At 42.0% G+C, this 25,032-nt stretch overlaps 2 protein-coding genes across 2 annotated transcripts in view; one reads left to right on the plus strand and one right to left on the minus strand.

Moving 5' to 3' along the window:
* LOC130362843 (uncharacterized) overlaps nt 1–25,032 on the minus strand; it is a 195,681-nt gene that overhangs the window by 249 nt on the left and 170,400 nt on the right. The window contains exon 21 of the mRNA XM_056567917.1: nt 19,098–19,139. Within this exon, the coding sequence (XP_056423892.1) occupies nt 19,129–19,139 (11 nt within the window). The 3' untranslated portion in view covers nt 19,098–19,128. The remainder of the gene's footprint in view (nt 1–19,097; nt 19,140–25,032) is intronic.
* On the plus strand, nt 168–25,030 carry DNAAF10 (dynein axonemal assembly factor 10). The gene is made up of 8 exons (XM_056567919.1): nt 168–429; nt 11,370–11,470; nt 13,485–13,615; nt 15,328–15,429; nt 18,949–19,064; nt 19,515–19,649; nt 22,404–22,501; nt 24,740–25,030. The coding sequence occupies exons 1-8, from the start codon at nt 244–246 to the stop codon at nt 24,945–24,947; spliced, it is 1,077 nt and encodes a 358-aa protein (XP_056423894.1). The 5' UTR covers nt 168–243; the 3' UTR covers nt 24,948–25,030.

The raw sequence follows: 25,032 nt of genomic DNA on the forward strand, positions 1-25,032 counted from the left end.
GCACTATTCACCTTTCAAGATAATAATTATTATTTATTATTTCTTTCAATAGGATTCATGATTGCAAAACAGATTAGGAAGGAAAATACGGCGAAACGAGTAGAGGATTTTGAACAGGCATTCATGTGGACAGCCCTGGAGTTCAGTAAACGTTGGTTAGTGTCAGGTAGGGGCGGGGCTTGTGTGTTTGGGGTCAGTAGAGTGTCAGTGTTGGGCACAGGCGCACTTGTTGGGGCTGCGATCATGTCGTCTCCGCTCGAGAAGCCGCAGATTATCGCACACGTCCAGAAGAGTGTGAATTACACCTTATTTGACTGCAAATGGATCCCGTGCAGCGCCAAATTCGTCTGCCTGGGCAATCTAGCCAGGGGGAGCGGGATTCTGCAGATCTACGAGATCCAGCACGGGGAGGCCAAGCTCATCCGGGAGGTCGGTGGTGTGTAGGCTTGGGTTGTGCGATCAGGAAATATCTGCAAAGTATATATATTTATTTTATCTGGCAATTAGGGTTCCACCAGCTGTTGCCAGACTGCAACTCCCAGCATGCCCGGACAGCCTTCGGCTGTCCGGGCATGCTGGGAGTTGTAGTCTGGCAACAGCTGGAGGCACCCTGGTTGGTAAACACTACTCTGGGGGTCTGGATGTGCATTGTATGATGCCTGAAATCAGTAACCAGTTGTTAGGTGTCGCAGAATGTCAGTGTATCAATGTTGCCATGGCAACTGGGAACCAGTAACTGCCACCAGGAGGAGTCACAGGTGATGAATGGGATGGAGACACAAAATAGTAACAACTATAAAAATAATATTTATATAAAAAAAAAAAAAAAAAAAAAACATTACAGCGAATGAGAGGGAAACACAAAATAGTAACAACTATAAAAATTATATTTATAAAAATAAAAAAACATTACAGCGAATGAGAGGGAAACGCAAAATAGTAACAACTATAAAAATAATATTTATAAAAAAAAAAAAAATTACAGCGAATGAGAGGGAAACACAAAATAGTAACAACTATAAAAATATTTATAAACAAAAAAACATTACAGCGAATGAGAGGGAAACACAAAATAGTAACAACTATAAAAATAATTATAATATACAACATTACAGAAATTTATTATGGGTGTTTATTTTATTTTTATTTTTTTAAACACCATATTTTTTTTTTTAATTCCCTCTAGGGCAGTGATCTTCAAACTGTGGCCCTCCAGCTGTTGCAAAACTACAACTCCCAGCATGCTGCTGTCCGGACTTGTATGAGTAATCATAGGTATTGTACTGCACTGATCCTTCAGATCTGCAGGCTCTGTCAATGGCAAAGTCTTGGCAGCTATAGAGGCCTCAGGTTGCCGTGACAATGGATCTGGTGCCTGCAATTGCATCAGATCTGGACCACTGCAGCATCTGTGACTTGGCCATTTAGATGCCGCTGTCAACTCTGCCATCGGTATCTTAATGGTTAAAAGCCAGCAACGGAGATCGCTATTCTGGAGACAGACCATCACGGACCATCAGAGTTAATCACGGAAAACCTTTATTAGGGTACGTTCACTTCAGACGAGCGGATCCACAGCGGATCTGCCGCCGAAGGACCCCTACAGGGTGCCTTTAGATGTGCCTGCTCGGAGCAGCACTACACCACTATGAGCAGACCTACTGCTGCAATCTGCTAATCGCCACGCATGCACGGTGTACTCGCACACATCGCGGCCGCTCCCCCTGCTCCCTGAGCAGCCACGATGTGGGAGTAGTGCTGGGTGGTATCACCAAAAATGCATATCGCGGTATCTTTGTAAGTTATGGTGGATACACGGTATTTCCCCCCCCCCCCCCCAAACTAATTTGCTTCTCTAACCCCCCCCCCCCTCACCTCCTCATTGATTTAAGGGCCGAGTTGTGGGCTGAGTTGTGGGCCGCTTTAAATGATTAAGTTGCGGTAGTGCTGGGCGGTATAGGGGTTCATACTGAATACCGAAATATACCGTGGAACCGCCATAAGTTACAAAAATACCGCTTGCAGGGGGAGGTGACTGCTTCCGGCTTGCATCTTAATCGTTTCCCGTGCCGCGGTCCGCAACTTAATCACTTAAAGCGCCGGCTGCTTGCATCTCATTCATGTAAAGCGCCGGCAGCTCACAGGAGGACAGGGAGAACATATGATTAGTTCCCTCGATGTGGGGACAGCCGCTGCGGCTGATAGCTCATTCATTCGAGAGGGGGATTGGGATAAGATGTTTACAGCGGAGTACCCCATCGATTTCTCGCAGTTCCCCCGAAACTATAGACCATGATGGGGAGTTTGTAGACTACACCAGCAGGAGCTGCTTGGGGAAGCTGGCAGATGATGCCCAGGGCTTCTCTTAGCATAGACCGGCTAACATCTAAGAGCAACCGAGGCTCGGGGTCACAGGTGACTGTGCAGAAAGAGAACTTGGATGCACACGGGACTTGCTGCCAGACCCTAGAAGTCAGGAGTTGGATGTAGGTGGGTAGGGTTGCTCAGATTCTGTCCCTGACTCCACCAAAAGATTAAAGGGTAATCCAGGAAAAAATTTTTTTTATATATATATATATATATATATATATATATATATATATATATATATATATCTCAACTGGCTCCAGGAAGTTAAACAGATTTGTAAATTACTTCTATTAAAAAAATCTTAATCCTTCCAGTACTTATCAGCTGCTGAAATTGAGTTGTCCTTTTCGGTCGGCAACAGTGCTCTCTGCTGACACATCTGCTTGTCTCGGGAACTGCACAGAGTAGAAGAGGTTTGCTTTGGGGATTTGCTTCTACTCTGGACAGTTCCTGAGACAGGTGTCATCAGAGAGCACTTAGACAGAAAAGAACAACTCAACTTCAGCAGCTCATAAGTACTGAAAAATTAAAGGGGTACCCTGCCCCTAGACATCTTATCCCCTATCCAAAAGATAGGGGATAAGATGTCAGATCACCGGGGTCCCGCTCCTGGGGACCCCTGGGATCGCTGCTGCAGCACCCCGCTATCATTACTGCGCAGAGCGATATCGCTCTGCATGTAAAGACGGGCAATACAGGGGCCGGAGCATCATTACGTCACGGCTCCGCCCCCTCGTGACGTCACGGCCCGCCCCGTCAATACAAATCTATGGGAGGGGGCGTGGCGGTCCCCCTGCCATAGACTTGCATTAAGGGGACGGGCCGTGATGTCATGAGGGGCGGAGCCATGACGTCACGCTGCTTCGGCCCCTGTATCGCCTGTCATTACACACACAGCGAACTCGCTCTGCGCAGTAATGATGGCGGGGTGCCGCAGCGGCGATCCCCAGGGTCCCCAGCAGCGGGACCGCGGCGATCTAACATCTTATCTCCTATCCTTTGGATAGGGGATAAGATGCCAGGGGCGGAGTACCCCTTTAAGATTTTTTTTTTATAGAAGTAATTTACTAATCTGTTTAACTTTCTGGAGCCAGTTGATATATTTAAAAAAGTTTTTCCTGGAATACCCCTTTAAGCCTGTTCAGTTTAATTGTGGAATCCAATTCCACTAGAGAACTTGGGTAGTGTGGTCTGAGCAGAATCCCATTGAGATCAAATCCACCCGTAATTTCCGTAGCATGAACGGAGCCTTATAGCTGGCATTCCACGTTAGATAGTTGAATAAGCCTTATAGGAGAACATTGGCAAAAGAAAAGAAAAAAAAATGAGTAATGCCATAGAAAGGTTTCTAAATCTGGTACCTTATAATATGTAGAACTTCTTATCCTGTCTAGAGAGTTATGTATAGTTTATTTAAAATGGCAGCTGTTACATCACCACAGACACAACCCGCTCTGTGAGGGAACTACAGGAGGAGACGGGAAAGAGAAGTATATAGGAGATCTATCATATATTTTTTACCTGTGGCAGTAAAGTCACTTTCCCTTTAAACAAAGAGACTCTGCTTGCGGATTCCGCCAAAAGAATCAACATGTTCGTTCTTTTGGCCGATCAATTTCCGGAAATTCAGCGGAAAACCCATTCACACCAGTGTTAAGGGTCATACAGCTGGATTCCTGTGAAATTCCGTAGTGTGAGCATACCCTTAAAGGGGTACTCCACTGGCCAGTGTTTGGAACATTTAGTTCTGTACACCACGCCCCCTCCCATAGACTTGCATTGAGGAGGGGCGTGTCCTGACATCATGAGGAGGCGTGACCGACCCTCGCAGTGCGCGCACACAGCGTACAAAACTAAATGTTCCGAACACTGGCCAGTGGAGTACCGCTTTAAGGGTCTGAATATTTATGCCAATGCAATTATTTTTTTTAATTTTTTTATTTAAATAAATTACCAAACATTTCTAACATTCTGTTGTCACTCATGATGGGGTATTGAATGTAGAGCCATGGGGAAATCTTTTGGGGAGACTTATCAAAACCTGTGCAAAGGAAAAGCTGACCAGTTGCCCATAGCAACCAATCAGATCGCTTCTTTCATTTCGCAGAGGCCTTTTTAAAAATGAAAGTGATCTGATTGGTTGCTATGAGCAACTGGTCAGCTTATCTTCTGCACAGGTTTTGTTAAAGGTCCTAGTTTGGGTTTTATTTTAGCACAAGGGCACAACATAACAAAAATGTGAAAAAGTGAAAGGGTATGAAAACTTTTCAAATGCATTGTATGTAAAATCTTCAAACACCGGGCTTTACTAACAGTGGGATACCCTGAGGCTTTGAAAGGGTTACTTTATTATGAAACTATATAAAACTTTTTAAGTAACATGTTCCACCACGTTGCGAGCAGAGACTATACGTTTCTGTGTTCTGCCTCTAGCGGGTTCTGCTCCTTTCCTTTGTTGCTAAGCAACTGAGCTTCTTCTTCCTGAGCGCTACACTGTATTATTTGGATTTATGTCCCTTTGCAATATTGTACAGACTGTTATGTGTGTGTTTTTTTTTTTTTTTTTTTTTTTTTTTTACAAAGAAAGTCTCAAGAAGGAAGATTTCCACAGTCTAGATCAGTTTTTTCCAAACAGTGTGCCTCCAGCTGTTGCAAAACTACAATTCCCAGCTTGCCCGGACGGCCTTTGGCCGTCCGGGCAAGCTGGGAATTGTAGTTTTGCAGCAGCTGGAGGCTCACTGTTTGGAAAACACTGATCTAGATGATTCTCATTTCCGTGCCCTCCCCCACTGTCCAGCCTTGACAATTGTCATCAGGTCAAAGGTGGAAATGTTGAAATTCTGCAGATCTAGAACCATAGCAGTTAGGGGTGTGAATCGCCAAGAATTTGGCGATTCGATTCGAATCGCGATACCAGTGTGGCGATTCGATATATCCCGATATATCGCGATACCGTCTAGGTGACGATACATCGCGATATATCGCCCACCTGGGAGCATTCATAGATCCCAATAGACGCCGCTGTCAGCTTTGACAGCGGCGATCTAGTACTCCGGTGCTCACTTTTCTCATGTTATCCCGTCCGGGCTGCAAAATAAAATAAAACGCACTTTATCTTACCTGCCAACGAGCCCCCGGAGCTCCGGTACAGTCCGGTACAGGTGTTCGGTCCCCGGGCTGTATTCTTCTTACTTCCTGTTAGTCCGGCACGTCACATGGAGCTTCAGCCTATCACCAGCGGAGGCGGGACATCGCTGCGGCCAGTGATAGGCTGAAGCTCCATGTGACGTGCCGGACTAACAGGAAGTAAGAAGAATACAGCCCGGGGACCCAACACCTGTACCGGACTGTACTGGAGCTCCGCGGGCTCGTTGGCAGGTAAGATAAAGTGCGTTTTATTAAAAATTCCACATCCCTAAAAGAATCGATTCAAAAATATTTTGAATCGATTCTGTATCGGCAAATGAAAAATCGCGATTATCGCGAGAATCGATTTTTTCTTACATCCCTAATAGCAGTACACGGGGTGACTACTCTAGACTCATGGTAGTCACCGACTATCTGATGAGCTTCCTAAGCTCATACCGAGTTTTGGCTCCAGGTCGCCAGTATATGTTGGCAAAAAAGTATTCTAATAAATACCACGGTATCTCCGTTACAGGCCCATTGACTTTAAAGGGGTACTCCGCTGGAAAACATATATATATCTATATATATATAGACTGAGGCGGACAGTCTATATATATATATATTTATATCAACTGATGACAGAAAGTTAAACAGATTTGAAAATTACTGCTTGTAGTGAGAAACAGCGTTCGGCACAGCCAACCATGCAGCCTGATATTCGCTCTTGATGGAACAGGTGTGTGTGTGTGTCGCTGCTTGTGGGGTGCTCAGCCAGGACAGAATCATGGATCAAACATTTGAGAGAGCATGGAAAATAAGCGGCACTCACCACAACCAGCTAGCGACAACTTCTTTATTTCTTAGGCGTGCAGTAAAACATGCAGGTGCAGGGAGACAAGGACGCCGGGGAATCCGGCTGACTGGTCACAGCCGTATCGTGCTTCCGCACTTCGTCAGACCATCTCATCCACTGGGAGCTCACCAGGTAAATACCTGCCGGGCTCCACCCATGGGCGGTCATTTCTGTTACATACAAGTGCAAGTGCAAAAATACAAAAACGTAGAAAACGTATAAAAACATTTAAAAACAGAAACTTAACCGGAATTCGTGTCACCGCATTAAGGACAGGATTAAAGAAATATACTTAGATCTAGTTTATCGTTCAAGCCGAGGTCTCCTTGTGCGTTCGTGCGCATTATCCATCGGGCCTCGGCTTGAACTAGCAATTTGCGCCTGTCTGAACCGTCTGTACTATCAATTCTTTCAATACCAAAGAATTTTAATGATTTTGGGTCCCCTGCATGCATATTAATTACATGATCGATCACCCTTGGTGATCCTTTCCTCGATTTAATCGGGAATTAATTTAATTTCGGGAACATCTTTACTCGATTAAATCGAGGAAAGGATCACCAAGGGTGATCGATCATGTAATTAATATGCATGCAGGGGACCCAAAATCATTAAAATTCTTTGGTATTGAAAGAATTGATAGTACAGACGGTTCAGACAGGCGCAAATTGCTAGTTCAAGCCGAGGCCCGATGGATAATGCGCACGAACGCACAAGGAGACCTCGGCTTGAACGATAAACTAGATCTAAGTATATTTCTTTAATCCTGTCCTTAATGCGGTGACACGAATTCCGGTTAAGTTTCTGTTTTTAAATGTTTTTATAAGTTTTCTACGTTTTTGTATTTTTGCACTTGCACTTGTATGTAACAGAAATGACCGCCCATGGGTGGAGCCCGGCAGGTATTTACCTGGTGAGCTCCCAGTGGATGAGATGGTCTGACGAAGTGCGGAAGCACGATACGGCTGTGACCAGTCAGCCGGATTCCCCGGCGTCCTTGTCTCCCTGCACCTGCATGTTTTACTGCACGCCTAAGAAATAAAGAAGTTGTCGCTAGCTGGTTGTGGTGAGTGCCGCTTATTTTCCATGCTCTCTCAAATGTTTGAGATTTGAAAATTACTTCTACTAAAAAAAAATTAATCCTTCCAGTATCAGCTGCTGTATGCTCCAGAGGAAGTTCTTTTCTTTTTGATTTTTTTTCAGTCTGACCACAGTGCTCTCTGCTGACACCTCCGTCCAGGTCAGGAACTGTCCAGAGCAGGAAAAAATTCCCATAGCAAACCTCTCCTGCTCTGGACAGTTCCTGACATGGACGGAGGTTTCAGCAGAGAGCACTGGGGTCAGACAGAAAAGAAATTCAAAAAGAAAAGAACTTCCTCTGGAGCATACAGCAGCTAAGTACTGCAAGGATTAAGTTTTTTTTAATAGAAGTAATTTACAAATCTGTTTAACTTTCTGGCACCAGTTGATAAAAAATAAAAAAATAAAAAAGGTTTTCCAGTGGAGGACCCCTTTAATGGACCAAATATAGCCCACATTTTTCGAACATGCCCTTATGAGTTCCGTGAAATAAAGGTATAACAATGATAACAGATTGCATGTTTATGTGGGTTTTTGGATATATATCTTTATTACCGTTGCCTTTGTGCAGACAAATTGGCCTAGATTTATCATCCTGCCTGAAAACAAAACTGTCTTGTTTTACCTATAACAACCAATCACGGCTCAGCTTTCATATCTTAACTGGTAACATGAGCTATGATTGGTTACTATGGGCTAAACCAGAATGTTTTGGTTTCCGGTAGATAGATAAATCTGGGCTAGACACAAATACCAACCATTTGCACCTCCCTGATACCCATCCCGATTCCTGCAGACCATTTAAAAAAAATAAAAATCCCTCTCACGTTCCCCCTGCTCCAATGCTGCCGCTTCTTCATTGGTCGCTCCGTTATGTGGGGTGATGCAGGATCTGGCGTGCACTAAAATGACATCGTGCACTACTAACAGGGCTGAGGCCTCAGCACAGGAGCGGAAGGAAGGTGAGGCGGACTTTTATTTTCTTTTGGAGGGGACTTAAAGGGGTACTCCACCCCTAGACATCTTATCACCTATCCAAAGGATAGTGATCTAATTGTGTGTGTGGGGGGGGGGGGGGGGTTTGGCCGCTGGGCCCCCTGCGATTTCACTGCCTTCAACGCCCCCTCCCATAGACATGAATGAAGGGGGCATGGTGTGATGTCACGGCTACCAAAACCTGGTGTACTGAACATAAATGTTCAGAACGCCGGGGTGGCGGCCCGGAGATCACAGGGGGTCCCAGCGGCCGGACCACCACGATCAGACATCTTATCCTCTATCCTTTGGATAGAGGATAAGATGCCTAGGGGCAGAATACCCCTTTAATGGGGTAAACTTCTAAAAGGAGCATCTATCTAATAGGTTCTTCCCTACATGCCTGACTGCTGGGGGCTTCTGCCTAAAAGGGAGGAGTTCCCTACCTACTGATGGCTTCAACCTAATAGGGGATTCCCTACTAACGGATTTCTACCTAATAGGAGAATTATCTATTTACAAGGGGTTTCTACCTAATTGGGGGGTCCCTACATAACTACTAGGGGGCATATCCTAATTATTAGTGTCATTGAGGTCCTCATGTTTGACTTTCCCCTAAAGGCTTCACAAAGTCTATGGCCACCTCTGCTGTCAAGTGACATAAAAAAATAAAACAAAATAAAAGTGTTGGCAATTGGTATCGGTGAGTACTTGAAAGAAAAAAAGTACCTGCACTCTCTTAAAAAGATGGTATCAGGACATCCTTTATTTGTCCCTGGGCCATTATGCTTGTCCTGAAATCCCCCGTGTAGACACATATTATTACTAATCTTTGATTTTCATGACTTTTTATTGAGCCTATAATCATGGAATTGCAGAGCTAAGCTGTTTATGGGACAGATCCTACATACACCTGTACCTTGCGCTTATCATTATGTTTTAGAATTACAAAAGAAAGTCCCAATAGAACGTAATAACATGTTTTGATTTTGTTGGCTTGGTTCCTGGGGATGATACAATTCTACAGGGAGGGTTGATAAAAAAACTTTCTTGGTTTTACAAGGTCGATGGGGACATAACTAGATGTGTAAACACTTCTGAGCGCCCCAGACTTCTAAGAAGGATAGTCACCTCCGCAGATGACAACTTCGTAATAAAAATACTGTATGATGTAGAGAACCATGAAAATACTATCAATTTATTGGCTTCATTTTATAGAGCAGGAGCTAAGCATATACCATATATATATATATATATATATATCTATCTATGTGGGAAAAGAGTCAGTATAACTTGTTGATTGAGATCCCAGCACATTCTTTTCTTAGGAGTCCAGTCGGAAGTGCCACTCAATGATAGAACCTCCCATTGGACTCCTAAGCATGGAAATATCACCAATTTCAATAAATGCCAAGTTATACTAAATCTCCTCCACAAATTTTATATATATATCTGCTCAGCTCCTCCAGCTCTATAAGATGATCCTGATAGATTGGATAGTATTTTTATAGTATTTTGTTGGTTTTTTTATAGTATTTTTATGGTGGCAGGTTCTCTTTTTAAGCTTCCAACAGTGTAGTTAGCTAAAAATATATTATCCGAGAAAATACGTAATTCCAAACTTCTTATTGTTGGTGACTTGTCCAACGTATGGGTGGCAGTAAGGAAGCTCAAAAATATTCCCTTACAATACCCACAGACAAGGCTGGGCCTACAGGCAGCAGAGATTTCCTTCTGGGAGCAATAGACAGAGCTGCCATATTAAGTGTCTGGACGCCAAAATTTTTAAAAATCTTTTTTCTTGCCTGTATCCAACCCAAATAATATTATTAGTAAAATATAAGAATGAATATGGTAATTCTTTGAGCGGAATTCCATCGGGACTGCATTGCCATCTATGGAGACAACAATGTCTGCGCATCCCTATCACCATATTCTGCTGGCTGAATGTCTGTAGAGTGGACAAGGCTTCCTTCACACTGCTGTTAGGACACGGCATATGATGGCCGTCTGGAGAAAAATGACTGCATGTGCCGTCTTCTTTTCCTGCTACAAAATAATGGTGCCCAACGGACCCCATTATGGTAAATAGGATCCACCGTGACCCCTTATTGCCCGCTGTGCCCCGTCCCGATTGAGGCCGTTAAAGGCACTCTGTGCCTTGAGTGTGTGCAAGGCATCATGAAATCTGAGGATTACCAACAGATTTTTGGTAGCACTGTACAGCCCAGTGTCAGAAAGCTGGGTTTGCATCCGAGATCTTGGGTCTTCCAGCAGGGCAATGACCCCAAACATACATAAAAAAAACACGCAGAAATGGATGGCAACAAAGCGCTGGAGAGTTCTGAAGTGGCAGCAATGAGTCCAGATCTAAATCCCATTGAACACCTGTGGAGAGATCTTAAAATTGCTTTTGGGAAAAGGCACCTTCCAATAAGAGAGACCTGGAGCAGTTTGCAAAGGAAGAGTGGTCTAACATTCCGGCTGAGAGGTGTAAGAAGCTTATTGATGGTTATAGGAAGCGATTGATTTCAGTTATTTCAGTTACTCTTTGGAGTGTGCAACCAAATATTAAGTTAAGGGTGCCAATATTTTTGTCCAGCCCCTTTTTGGAGTTTGGTGTGACATTATGTCCAATTTGCTTTTTTTCCTCCCTTTTTGGTTTAGTTCCAATACACACAAGGGGAATAAACATGTGTATAGCAAAACATGTGTTACTGCAATCCTTTTCTGTGAGGAATACTTCATCTTCTTGAAAAATTTCAGGGGTGCAGACATTTACGGCCATGACTGTGTGTGTGTGTGTGTGTGTGTGTATATATATATATATATATATATATATATATATATATATATATATATAATGGGATGGATGTGAGCTGTAATGCTTCTCTCTTAGACATTTCTATGTAGTGATAACGTAATGCTAAGTCACGTGTTATGTTTTTATTTTATTAAATAGATTGAAAAGCCTAAGCCCCTGAAATGTGGAACGTTTGGAGCCAGTTCACTACAGCAGAGATACTTGGCCACAGGTGACTTTGGAGGAAATCTCAGTGTCTGGTAAGATATTACTGGTTTGATCATTTATACCTGCAGGAAATATTCATTTATCACTAGAGCTGCTGTTTGGAGGGGTACGCCTGTGCTCCAGCGATCTGTGAACACTTTGTTCAGAACGCTCGGAGACCATGATCATGATGTCACGGCCACGCCCCCTCATGGAGGGGAGGGGCGTGTGTGTGGCTGTAATGTCACGACCAATGCCGCAGGAACCCAGCGTTTGTGTAGAATGCCAGGTGCTGCGAGAGATCAGACATTGTATACCCTATCCTTTTGGATTGGGGATAAGATGTCTAGCAGTGGAGTACTCCTTTAAACAGTGAAATCCGAAATCCACTAGATTTAAAGGATTAAATGTGTTTAAGTTAAGTAAAAAAAAAAAGGTCTTCGGTTGTTTTGCCCAGAAACAGCCCTGCTCCTATAACATACAGCAGAATCCTTTTTGTAGTATCCATTACATTATACTTTTTTTTTATTTTTTCTTAATCCTGTTCGAGAATATAAAATGTATACATTAAACATAAATGAAAACAGTGTAAATCCAGCCCGGATAAAACAGTCAAGGAACACGCAGCCTTTCTTATAGGTGACTAAGACTAATAAACTAAATTGCTGCTTTCCTGTTTCACAAGCCAGTAATATCTTCTAAGGGGAGAATGCAAAAAAATGATGCAAACAAAAATTTTCCTTCCTTGAGCTTATCCTGTTAAGACAAAATGCCGAATAATTTTGTGCTAACCTGCAATACGCACCTTAAATGGATGAGAAGTAATCGCATACGGGCAAATGACAATGAAATGACTTTCTTTGAGCAATAACCAAGTATTCATGGCTGAGGTGTCATTGTTTGCAGCTTCATGCACAACACACAGTCTGCAGCATAAGTCACCTACTCTATTGTGCCATAAATGTTGTACATTGCCATCTGCTGGCAGAAGTGGCAAATAATATTAAAATGTAGAATAAATGTCTGGCGCCAATACCATGTTACTGAATTATGTGTATTTGTGTATATATATTAGTAATAATATACATTAAAGGGGTACTCTGCAGGAAAACTTTTTTTTGTTTTTTTAAATCAACTGCTGCCAGACAGTTATAAAAATTTCGTAAATTGCTTCTATTTAAAAATCTTAATCCTTCCAGTACTTATCAGCTGCTGTATGCTCCACAGAAAGTTATTTTCTTTTTGAATTTCTTTTCTGCCTGACCACAGTTCTTTCTGCTGACACCTCTGTCCATTTTAGGAACTGTCCAGAGTAGGAGAAAATCCTCATTGCAAACCTATTCTGCTCTGGACAGTTCCTGACATGGACAGAGGTGTCAGCAGAGAGCAATGTGGTCAGATAGAAAGGAAATTTAAAAAGAAAAGAACTTCCTCTGCAGTATACAGCAGCTGATAAGTACTGGAAGGATTAAGATTTTTAAATAGAAGTAATTTACAAATCTGTTTAACTTTCTGGCACCAGTTGATTTAAAAAGAAAAAGAAAAAAATGTTTTTCACCGGAGTACCCCTTTAAGTTGATATTTATTCATTTTATTTAGGTAGCCTGGGCAGAATGGATAAAACAAAACAATTCAAATTCACTGGAGTTCTCCTTTTGTGTGGAGGATGGGGGGGCTGTAGGAGTGTGAAGGATGGGGGGCTGTGGGAGGATGGGGGGCTGTAGCGGTGTGGAGGATGGGGGGCTGTAGCAGCGTGGAGGATGGGGGGCTGTGGGAGGATGCCGCACCCCCCCTATCTTCCACACTGCTACAGCCCCCCATCCTCCCCTTCCCCCGTCGTCTTCCACACTCCTACAGTGCCCCCCCCAGCCCTCTGCCATAATAAACCACAGTAGGGCTACTAGGGCTTACTTTGGGGGTAGGGTTTATTTTTGGGGAGGCACAGTAGGAGATTTTTTAGGGAATTGCTGTGTAGGTGGGACATAAAGAAGCAGCATTGTATAAGCTTTTTTTTAACACAACTTGACCACATAATAATAAATCTACATATATTTATTTCCTTTCTAGGAATCTGGAAGCCGCTGATACTCCGGTGTACTCTGTTAAAGGGCACAAGGAGATAGTCAATTGTATTGATGGAGTTGGCGGTTTAGGCATTGGGGAAGGTGCGCCAGAGATTGTAACGGGAAGCCGGGATGGTAAGTCTTGTGTAAAATAACATTTCTTGTATGGGACGAGACAATATTGGCTTTAGTTCGGGTCACTGCGATGTGGGGAGTCAAGAGTCAGGTTGCACAGATCATATTTAGTGTTGCTATATGGCACGGGTCTTCAAACTGTGCACCTCCAGATGTTGCAAAACTACAACTCCCAGCATGTCCGGACAGCCTACGGCTGTCCGGGCATGCTGGGAGTTGTAGTTTTGCAGGAGGTCCACAGTTTGGAGACCACTTCTTTAGGCCTTCATGTATTGAGGAATACATTCCATGCTCCACATATTGAATAGACAGGTTTGCTATGGGAATTTTCTCCTGCTCTGCACAGTTCCTGATACGGGCATCAGGTGTCAGCAGAGAGCACTGTGGACAAGACAAAAAAGAAATTCAAAAAGAAAATAATTTCCTCTGTAGCATACAGATTCTAAAAAGTACTGGAAGGGTAAAGATTTTTTAATAGTAGTCATTTAGAAATCTGTTGAACTTTCTGGCACCAGTTGATTTAAAAAAAAAAAAAAAAAATGTTTTCCACCCGAGTACCCCTTTATTATTTTAATCACTTCTTCAGAGAAAAAAACAAAACAAAAACATTTTATTCCAAAGCTGTACTAGAGTCCTATAACTTTGTAATGCATGTAATTTTTTTTATAATTTTTATTTTTTAATACTTTTGTTCTCTGCTGGAAGTTTTGTATGCTAAGAGTTCAGACATGTTTTCTCTACTGCCCCCTCTGGCAGCGTCTGCTCTGCTACAGCCAAACCTCTGCTTGTCACAGAGCGCAGGGTGGTGGCAGAGCTTTGTGTCACTAATGTTTATCAAGTGCATCTATATTTTAGGGCTAATACACACAGCGATCACCTACAAGGCATGGGCATGGAGCACCGGTCCCTTGCCACACACGCCAATACAGAGCAAGTCCCTGCATGCTGCAGGGGATCACTATATGTATATTAGCATTAAAATATAGATGTACATAAAAAGACGGGACAGTCTGTTCGCTGCAGGTCGTATGGTCAGCCTGAATTCCAGAATATGCCTTTAAACTGGTCACTTGCCGGGATCATCTGTTTAATAGAGCTCCATGTATGTGTTACCTTTCCAGCTTGGTATTGTGTTTGTGCAGCATTTGAGCACATTTGGTTCTTTCATGCTTTATCCAATCCAAATAGATTTAAAGGGGTACTCCGCTGCTAGACATCTTATTCCCTATCCAAAGTTTGATTGCGGGGGGTCATGCTGCTGGGGCTCAGCGATCTCCCGCAGCACCCGACGTTCTAAACAAATGCCGGGTTCCTGCGGCAGTGGTCATGATGTCATTGCTATGCCCCCTGGTGACGTCATGCCACGCACACGCCAATCATATCTATGGGAGGGGGCGTGCTGGCTGACACGCCCCCCCATAGACATGAATGGAGGGGCGTGGCCATGATGTCATGATCACTGCCTCCGCCTCTGAGCAGTCTGAGCAAAATGTTCAGAACACTGGAGCACCGGAGTAACCCTTCAATAGCTGGTCTTCAGTGATCAATACTAATGTGCAGATTCTTTTTTTCCATCTTTTGGCAGTATGCAGTATATGCCACCCCATATGTGACATGGTCAGCCTCATGTATGGTGACTTGATCATATGGGGCTGTTTTTATTTTCTTTTTTACATTATTTATATCATTTTCACTCTTAACCTTCCTTATAGGAACTGTGAAGGTTTGGGACACAAGACAGAAAGACACTCCAGTAGCCAATATGGAACCGGTAGAAGGAGAAGCCAAAAGAGACTGCTGGACTGTAGCGTTTGGTGAGCACTAATGTCCGTGTACAACAGTATGAAAGGAAAAAACAGGACTCCACAGCTGATTGTGTTCTATCCTGGTGGAGTACAATCCAGGTTACCACAAACAGTGCAAAACTTTAGTGTTCTGTCATTTGGGAAAAGTCTATTGCAAAGGTAACGAGCATTCTGACCGCAACAAAATTGTTGTGAACAAGGACTATGGGGGAGATTTATCAAAACCTGTCAAGAGGAAAAGTTGCTGAGTTGCCCATAACAACCAATCAGATCGCTTCTTTCACTTTTGAAAAGGCCTCTGAAAAATGAAAGAAGCGATCTGATTGGTTGCTATGGGCAACTCAGCAACTTTTCCTCTGGACAGGTTTTGATAAATCTCCCTATAGGTCCAAAACAAGTCTAAGCATCTAGTTTCATGTGTACATTGGACCTGTATTTTTAACTTAGAATGAATAAAGCTGAGAAGTTTTAAAGGAGTATCCTTTGGATAGGGAATACATTTTCCTAAACCAGACTACCCCTTTAAAGCAATTATCTTCAAGTGCTGGTTCTTCAGTCTTTTTTTTTTTTTTTTTTAATTCTTACAATTGTCACACAACTTCCTGCACCAGGACATACATTTACGTCCTGTGTATGACCGTGAGCATCGGAGCGGTGCTTGCGTCATACACAGCCGGTAATGAGCCCTCATACCACCCTATATACGGAAAAATGATTTTAGATGACCGATTTTGTACAAAAGTTTTAGATTTCTTTTTTAAGCGGTACAAAAATATGAAAGTATCTAGCCATGGGTATCATTTTAATCATATTGACCCACAGAATAAAGAACACATGTCATTTTTACCGTAAAGTGTATAGTGTGAAAACAAAACCCTCCAAAATGTGCAAAATCGTGGTTTTCATTTAAATTTCCTCCCTAAAAAAATATTTTTTTGGGTTTGCCGTACATTTTATGGTAAAATTAGAGGTTTCATTACAAAGTACAACTGGTTGCGCAAAAAACAAGCCCTTATATGGGTCTGTAGATGGAAATATGAAAGAGTTACGGATTTTAGAAGGCGAGGAGGAAAAAACTAACATGCTAAAATAAAATTGGCCTGGTCCTTAAAGTGAAAATATATATAACTCAACATATACAGTCATGGCCGTAAATGTTGGCTCCCCTGAAATTTATCAAGAAAACAAAGTATTTCTGACAGAAAAGGATTGCAGGAACACATGTTTTGTTATACACATGTTTATTCCCTTTGTGTGTAATGGAACTAAACCAAAAAAGGAGGAAAAAAAGCAAATTGGACATAATGTCACACCGATCTCCAAATATGGGCTGGACAAAATTATTGTCACCCTTAACTTAATATTTGGTTGCATACTCTTTAGAAAAAATAACTGAAATCAGTCTCTTCCTATAACCATCAATAAGCTTCTTACACCTCCCAGCCGGAATGTTGGACCACTCTTCCTTTGCAGACTTCTCCGGGTCTCTCTTATTGGAAGGCGCCTTTTCCCAACAGCAATTTTAAGATCTCTTCACAGGTGTTCAATGGGATTTAGATCTGGACTCATTGCTGCTAATTCAGAACTCTCCAGTGCTTTGTTTCCATCCATTTCTGGGTGCTTTTTGACGTATGTTTGGGGTCATTGTCCTGCTGGAAGACCCAAGATCTCGGACGCAAACCCAGCTTTCTGACACTGGGCTGTACAGTGCGACCCAAAATCCATTGGTAATCCTCAGATTTCATGATGCCTTGTACACATTCAAGGCACCCAGTGCCAGAGGCAGCAAAACAACCCCAAAACATCATTGAACCTCCACCATATTTCACTGTAGGTACTGTGATCTTTTCTATGTAGGCCTCATTCTGTTTTTGGTAAGCAGTAGAATGATGTGCTCTATGTTGGTCTCATCTGTCCACAAGACGTTTTCCCAGAAGGATTTTGGCTTACTCAAGTTCATTTTGGTAAAATGTAGTCTTGCTTTTTTATGTCTCTGTGTCAGCAGTGGGGTCCTCCTGGGTCTCCTGCCATAGTGTTTCATTTCATTTAAATGTCGACGAATAGTTCGCGCTGACACTGATGCTCCCTAAACCTGCAGGACAGCTTGAGTATCTTTGGAACTTGTTTGGGGCTGCTTATCCACCATCCGGACTATACTGCTTTGACACCTTTCATCAATTTTTCTCTTCTGTCCATGCCCAGGGAGATTAGCTACAGTGCCATGGGTTGCAAACTTCTTCATAATGTTGTGCACTGTGGACAAAGGCAAATCTAGATCTCTGGAGATGGACTTGTAACCTTGAGATTGTTGATATTTTTTCACAATTTTGGTTCTCAAGTCCTCAGACAGTTCTCTTCTCCTCTTTCTGTTGTACATGCTTAGTGTGACACACAGGCACACAATGCAAAGACTAAGTGAACCTCTCTCCTTTTTATCTGCTTTCAGGTGTGATTTTTATATTGCCCACACCTGTTACTTGCCCCAGGTGAGTTTAAAGGAGCATCACATGCTTGAAATAATCTGATTTTTCCATAATTTTGAAAGGGTGCCAATAATTTTGTCCAGACCATTTTTGGAGTTTGGTGATATTATGTCCAATTTGCTTTTTTTCCTCCCTATTTTGGTTTAGTTCCAAAACACACAAAGGGAATAAACATGTGTATAGCAAAACATGTGTTACTGCAATCCTTTTCTGTGAGAAATACTTCATTTTCTAGAGAAATTTCAGGGGTGCAGACATTTACGGCCATGACTGTGTGTGTATATTATATATATATATATATATATATATATATATATATATATATATATATATATATATATATATATATATATATATATACAGTCATGGCTGTAAATGTTGGCACCCCTGACATTTTTGTATGTATGTTCCAGCATAACTTCTGGAGAACGGGAGATATTTCAATAAAATTTGCGACACATGTTACTTATGTTAAATAAAAATATAGTAAGTGAGTTTAGGGATGTCCTGAAACTGTCTTGGGCTGTGAAGATTGCCCAGGAGTTTTAAACATCCTGCCGCCAGACCTATATCCAGCAGGCAGTTGCAGAGAATAGTTAGTACAAGGGTGGGGGCGGGGAGGATAAAGCAGATGGAAGAGAGATTTATTGAGGCCTAAGAGAAGAGTGAGAAAGGAGAGAGGACATCAGTACAGGGGCATGGAGAGAATATGACAGCGCTGCTGCAGTGAAAAGGGAGGACCAGCAGTCTGGGTCTTTAGCAAACTGGGAAAGCTGTGTGGCACGCAGTATGCGTATTGCCCAGCTTTCCCAGTCTCCTGGAAAGTGTTGCTTTTCCACTCCCACTAGGTTTAGGTAGGAAGACGGGGCTAGTTGGTGATAAAAAGTCCAGTGCAAACCATATGAGATCTGAACCCTTTATTAGTTGTTGGTTCCGTTTTGAAAGCTTCAGCCCAACACTATTGTACAATTTTGTGAGACAAAGTAGCAAGTAATGAAGTATTGTGGTGTTCTCTGACCGTGTTTGTCTCTCTTTTATACCGAAGGTGATGCTTACAACCAGGAGGAACGCGTTGTGTGCGCCGGCTATGACAACGGCGACATTAAGCTGTTTGACCTGCGCAACATGTCTCTACGATGGGAGACCAATATTAAAAACGGGGTATATGGCCGATTCTACTTTTTAATTTCTTACCTTATGCTTATGGCTTCGACCATATATCTTGTCAGGATAGTGCTGTAAAAGAAAACAATTCTACTTATACTTATGCTTGGATTCCTGGTGGAGAAAAGTATATATTGAATTATATACTTGCTATTATGCAGCAGACCTTTTGGGCCCTGTACTAGGTATAACACATTAGATCATTGCTCGGAATGGTCCTTTAGCTCCAGACTGTTCTAAAACTACAACTCCCAGCATGCCCGGACAGCCGTTGGCTGTCCGGGCATGCTGGGAGTTGTAGTTTTGCAACATCTGGAGGGGCACAGTGTGGAGACCATTGGTGTATATGGGTAGATTCTTTCTTAGTTTCTTTCTTAGCTGTATCTGACTCCATGTTCCTGATTTGCTATATATTGACGGTAAGTGTTATTACTACATTTGTTACAGGTCTGCAGTCTGGAGTTTGACAGGAAGGACATCATGATGAATAAATTAGTTGCCACGTCCTTGGAAGGAAAATTTCACGTCTACGACATGAGGACGCAACATCCTACGAAAGGTTTTGCCTCAGTAACGGAAAAGGTAACCGTCCGCCATGATGCTTTTGTGTTTCACTTTTTATTATAGGGTTGGTACTTGAGACAGATTCTACGGAAACCAATGAGGTAACCCCTGTGTCATATGCTGCCTCTTATGTCTGCACCAGGCATTCATTTTTCACTAATTCATATTTATTTTTTTGTTTTATTTCCAAATTAACCCCTTTAGGTCACAGCCAATTTTAAAGTTAGCGTTTACATTTTTTTCCCTCCTTTCAAGAGCCATAACCCTTTTATTATTTTAGAGCCATATGAGAGATGAGCGAACTTACAGTAAATTCGATTCGTCACGAACTTCTCGGCTCGGCAGTTGATGACTTTTCCTGCATAAATTAGTTCAGCTTTCCGGTGCTCCCGTGGGCTGGAAAAGGTGGATACAGTCCTAGGAGACTCTTTCCTAGGAATGTATCCACCTTTTCCAGACCACCGGAGCACCTGAAAGCTGAACTAATTTACGCAGGATAAGTCATCAACTGCCGAGCCGAGAAGTTCGTGACGAATCGAATTTACTGTAAATTCGCTCATCTCTAACTGACACCTTTCATTCTACCATAAAGTGTACGGCAAAACAAAATCATATTAAATTTTGGGGGGTAACTTTATGGTAAACTCGACATGTTATTGTTATTTATAAAATCCTAAATACATGCACCGAAATTAGTATTTTTAAAATTGGCATCTTCTGACCCCTATAACTTTTTTATTTTTATGCATATGGGGTTATGAGGGCTTATTTTTTGCACCGTGGTCTTTATATGTACCAATTTTGTTTTGATGGGACTTTTTGATCGTTTTTTATTTATATTTTTATGGTATATGAAGTGACCAAAAATGCACAATTTTGGACTTTGGTATTTTTTTTACGTGTACGCCATCGACCATGTGGTTTAGCTAACCTAATATTTTAATAGTTCGGACATTTAATAGTTCCAGTCGTGAGAACGGTTTAAACCCTGTTAATGGGTCCTTAAGGATTTAGGAACGGGGGCGTACGCATACGCCCTGCGTACCCAAGGTGTTAACCCCTTAACGACTGAGGTGGTACTTAACGCACCAGGACGTACATTTACGTCTTAAGCATAACCGCGAGCATCGGAGTGATGTCCGGATCATGTGCGTCAGGTCCCGGCTGCTGATCGCAGCCAGGGACCCGCCCATAATGGCGGACATCCGCAATCCCGCGGAATGTCCGCGGGTTGGAATGTCCGCCATTAACCCCTCAGATGCCGTGATCTATACAGATCAAGGCATCTGCAGCATCGCGGTCACTAAAATGGATGATCGGATCGCCAGCACCTGGCTCTGTTGCCTTCCCGGCGTCTTCTGCTCTGATCTGCCTTCCCGCAGACCAGAGTAGAAGATGACCGATAATGCTGACCAGTGCTATGTCCTATACATAGCATTGAACAGGATTAGCAATCGAGTGATTGCTATAAATAGTCCCATATGGGGACTATTAAAGTGTAAAAATAAAAGTTTAAAAAAAAAGTGAAAAAAAACCCATCCCCCAATAAAAACGTAAATTGCCCCATTTTCCCTATTTCACCCCCAAAAAGTGTTAAAAAAAATATTTTATATACATAATTGGTATCGCCGCGTGCGAAAATATCTGAACTATTAAAATAAAATGTTAATGATACCGTACGGTGAACGGCGTGAACGTAAAAATAAAAAAAGTCCAAAATAGATGCTTTTTTTAAAGATTTTATTCCAAAAAATTTATAAATAATGGATTAAAAGTTCTATATAAGCAAATATGGTATCAATAAAAAGTACAGATCACTGCGCAAAAAATGAGCCACTTATATGGAAAAATGAAAAAGTTATAGGTCTTCAAAATAGGGGGATTTTAAATGTACTAATTTGGTTAAAAAGTTAGCGTTTTTTTTTATTTTTTTTAAGCGCAACAGTAATCGAAAAGTATATTATCATGGGTATCATTTTAATCATATTGACCCAAAGAATAAAGAACACATGTCATTTTTACCGTAAATTGTACGGCGTGAAAACAAAACCTTCCAAAATTAGCAAAATTGCGGTTTTCTTTTTAATTTCCCCACACAAATAGTATTTTTTTGGTTGCGCCATACATTTTATGGTAAAGTGAGTGATGGCATTACAACGGACAACTGGTCGCGCAAAAAACAAGCCCTCATACTAGTCTGTGGATGAAAATATAAAAGCGTTATGATTTTTTGAAGGCGAGGAGGAAAAAATCGAAAACGTAAAAATGTAATTATCTGCGTCCTTACGGCCCAAATGGGCTGTGTCCTTATGGGGTTAAAATTGCCCTAGTCTGTCCCTCTATAACTTTTTTATTTTCCTGTATACAGGGCTGTTTGAGGGCTAATTTTGCCCTATGATCTGTAGTTTTTATCAGTACCACTTTACTACTACGATAGATGATGTGACCAAAAATCAGCAATTCTGGCATTTATCATTTTCTTTGTGTTACATCATAAACATTCTGTTTTTATAGTTCAGACAGTGATGATAATTATTTCATTTACATTAGGAAAGGGGCCCAGGGGTCGGGGCATGCTGGCATTAGTTTTGCAACAGCTGGAGGCAGATTGGTTGCATTTGGAAAGCCTCTTCAATGACACTGATCTACCTTTTGCATTTAATCATGGGATACAGTTCTTTTCATATTTCATACTGAAACATATACATCTTATTATATTAGTTACATCTCTTTACAATTGTAACCACAATCAATGACCACTCCCTATATTAGGCGCAGAAGTCTACCATATGGCAAGCCCGGCATCTGCCACAGAACAGAGATGTCTTTATGACGACTGGAGGAGCTGGAAGCCTTCATCTCTGGAAATAGTGAGTATCGTGAACTTTAAGCCGTTCTGACAGATCTCCTCGGATTTCTCTTTTGAGATCAGCACAGGATAGGTGAAAATTGGTATAAAACTTAAAGAAAGTCGGGGGGTCCTGCTCACCCCCACACACAGTGATTGACAGCTCCGTCTGTATGAGTTTGTATACATAGATAAACAGTCAATCACTTTGGGTGGAGAGAAGCAGAACTCACAGGTTTTTAATAGAAAAATGCTAAAAATCACAGGCGCTTTATATATATATATTATATATATATATATACATATATAGAAAATCCAACAAGCGCAGCACTCAAATTAAATAAAGTGCATTTATTCGTTCATGTCTCAATACAGCAACGTTTCTGCCCCTATGGAGCCATTTTCAAGCCTCAGGCTTGAAAATGGCTCCATAGGGGCAGAAACGTTGCTGTATTGAGACATGAACAAATAAATGCACTTTATTTAATTTGAGTGCTGTGCTTGTTGGATTTTCTATATTACGAGGAACCTTGATCAGGTTGGAGCGCTGGCACCACTAAACGGACTGAGCTGAGTAGTGCTGCGGATTTTTTTCTATTGTGTGTGTATATATATATATATATATATATATATATATATATATATATCAGATACATCCCTGACAAATTGACAATCAGTGTTCTTGGCACTCTGCTGCTCTAGCTGCCCTCTTGAGAACCCCTTTCTATGCCTCACTCAGGACCAGAGTGGAGAACTATAAAATTCACCCGAATAGTTTGTTGCAATAATTAACGTTTACTGTTCACTACAAGAGATATTAATGCCCAGCGGACCTTAGATATGTAGGGGGTAAACTGCTGGCGCCCCAACAATCAGCTGTCAGAAGGGGCCATGACACTTGTGTGAGTGCTGCGCCTCTACAGCGTTTACATCACCAGCGTTGTATCATTCAAGTGCCTGCTGCAATACTCTGCAAACCGTTCAGTATTTTAATTACCAGCCGGCCTGTAGCTGATATAAACATTGAAGAAGCTGCAGCACTCACAAGCGCCGTGGCCCCTGGTCATACGAGTGTCCGGAGTCGGCCCCCCTACCATTCTAATATTAATTACCTATCCTGAAGGTACAAAGCTAAATGTGTTGTCTTTGTGAGATAACCCAATGGATGAAAAGTGTTAAAAGGCGCTGACAATATTTATTTCTATTTTACACATATGTAGCAGAAGAAAACTGATAAGGGATGGACAAAGAAACCTAAATACATAGGATAAATAGAGAAGAGCAATGCCCAAATAGTGGGGAGTTTCCTGCAGTCCTCACGCGTCATATAAAGGCAAATTCATATGGCACAGCTGCCTTCTGCAGCTATAAGAAGATGAATTGCCTGTTTCCTATGGGGTCACTGTGGTACTTTTCTGATCTTATAAAGTGCATTGTGTATATTTTTGTATATTCTATACACGGGTCTGTATTATTGGCCTGTGTTCTTTTCATATGTTCATAAAGGAGTGCACTCACTTATTGACCTTTCCCTGGTTGAATGTGAAGTGTGGCCCCTTTGATGGCGCCCATGAGCTGCATTAGCACCCCCACACTACCCAGGGTTGACCACCACAGCTATAGAGCCTTTTAAAGGCGTACTCCACTGGGGAAACTTTTTATTTTTTTTATAAATCAACTGGTGCCAGAAAGTTAAACAGATTTGTAAATTACTTCTATCTAAAAATCTTAATTCTTCCAGAACTTTTCAGCTGCTGTATACTACAGAGGAAGTTTTTATTTTTGAATTTCTTTTCTGCCTGCCCACAGTGCTCTCTGCTGACACCTCTGTCCATTTTAGGAACTGTCCAGAGTAGGGGCAAATCCCCATAGCAAACCTATCCTGCTCTGGACAGTTCCTGACATGGACAGAGGTGTCAGCAGAGAGCAATGTGGTCAGACAGGAAAAAAATTCAAAAAGAAAATAACTTTTTCTGTAGTATACAGCAACTGATAAGTACCGGAAGGATTAAGATTTTTAAATAGAAGTAATTTATAAATCTGTTTAACTTTCTCGCACCAGTTGATTTAAAAAAATAAATAATAATAATGTTTTCCAGGGGAGTACTCCTTTAATGTATAGTGAAGCGATTTATACTCCTTTCCTGCAAGGAAACCAAAACCTGCTATAGGTGCTGTTGCGCATTGGTACCTCAAGCCAGACATTGGTTTTTAGTGCTAAGAGCCTCATCGATGTCACATGACTTGTCTTTCTTCTTAGTGAATACCCCGCTCAACGATCTCGGAAAGACTCGGACGGTGTGGACATGGGAGTGGCTGGGACAGTCAGTCTACTTCAGAACGTCACCCTATCCTCGCAGCCCATCTCCAGCATAGACTGGAGCCCCGATAAGAAAGGCTTGTGCGTTTCCACGTCGTTTGACCAGACTGTCCGGGTTCTCATTGTCACCAAGCTTAACAAACTTTGATTTCAAGATCCTGCCGCAAAGACTATTGGGATTCACCACCGTTTCTTTCTGTTTTGGTGAAGCTTTCATATCTACGATACCAAAA

This window comes from Hyla sarda, chromosome 3 (assembly GCF_029499605.1).
Source record: "Hyla sarda isolate aHylSar1 chromosome 3, aHylSar1.hap1, whole genome shotgun sequence".
Classification (NCBI taxonomy): domain Eukaryota; kingdom Metazoa; phylum Chordata; class Amphibia; order Anura; family Hylidae; genus Hyla; species Hyla sarda.

What these genes read in the sequence shown, in the direction of transcription:
- DNAAF10 (XM_056567919.1), top strand. Translation starts at nt 244, where the DNA reads ATGTCGTCTCCGCTCGAGAAGCCGCAGATTATCGCACACGTCCAGAAG. An exon ending in TTGCCTCAGTAACGGAAAAG is followed by an intron (nt 19,650 to 22,403) that starts GTAACCGTCCGC and finishes TCCCTATATTAG; the next exon opens with GCGCAGAAGTCTACCATATG. An exon ending in AGCCTTCATCTCTGGAAATA is followed by an intron (nt 22,502 to 24,739) that starts GTGAGTATCGTG and finishes CTTTCTTCTTAG; the next exon opens with TGAATACCCCGCTCAACGAT.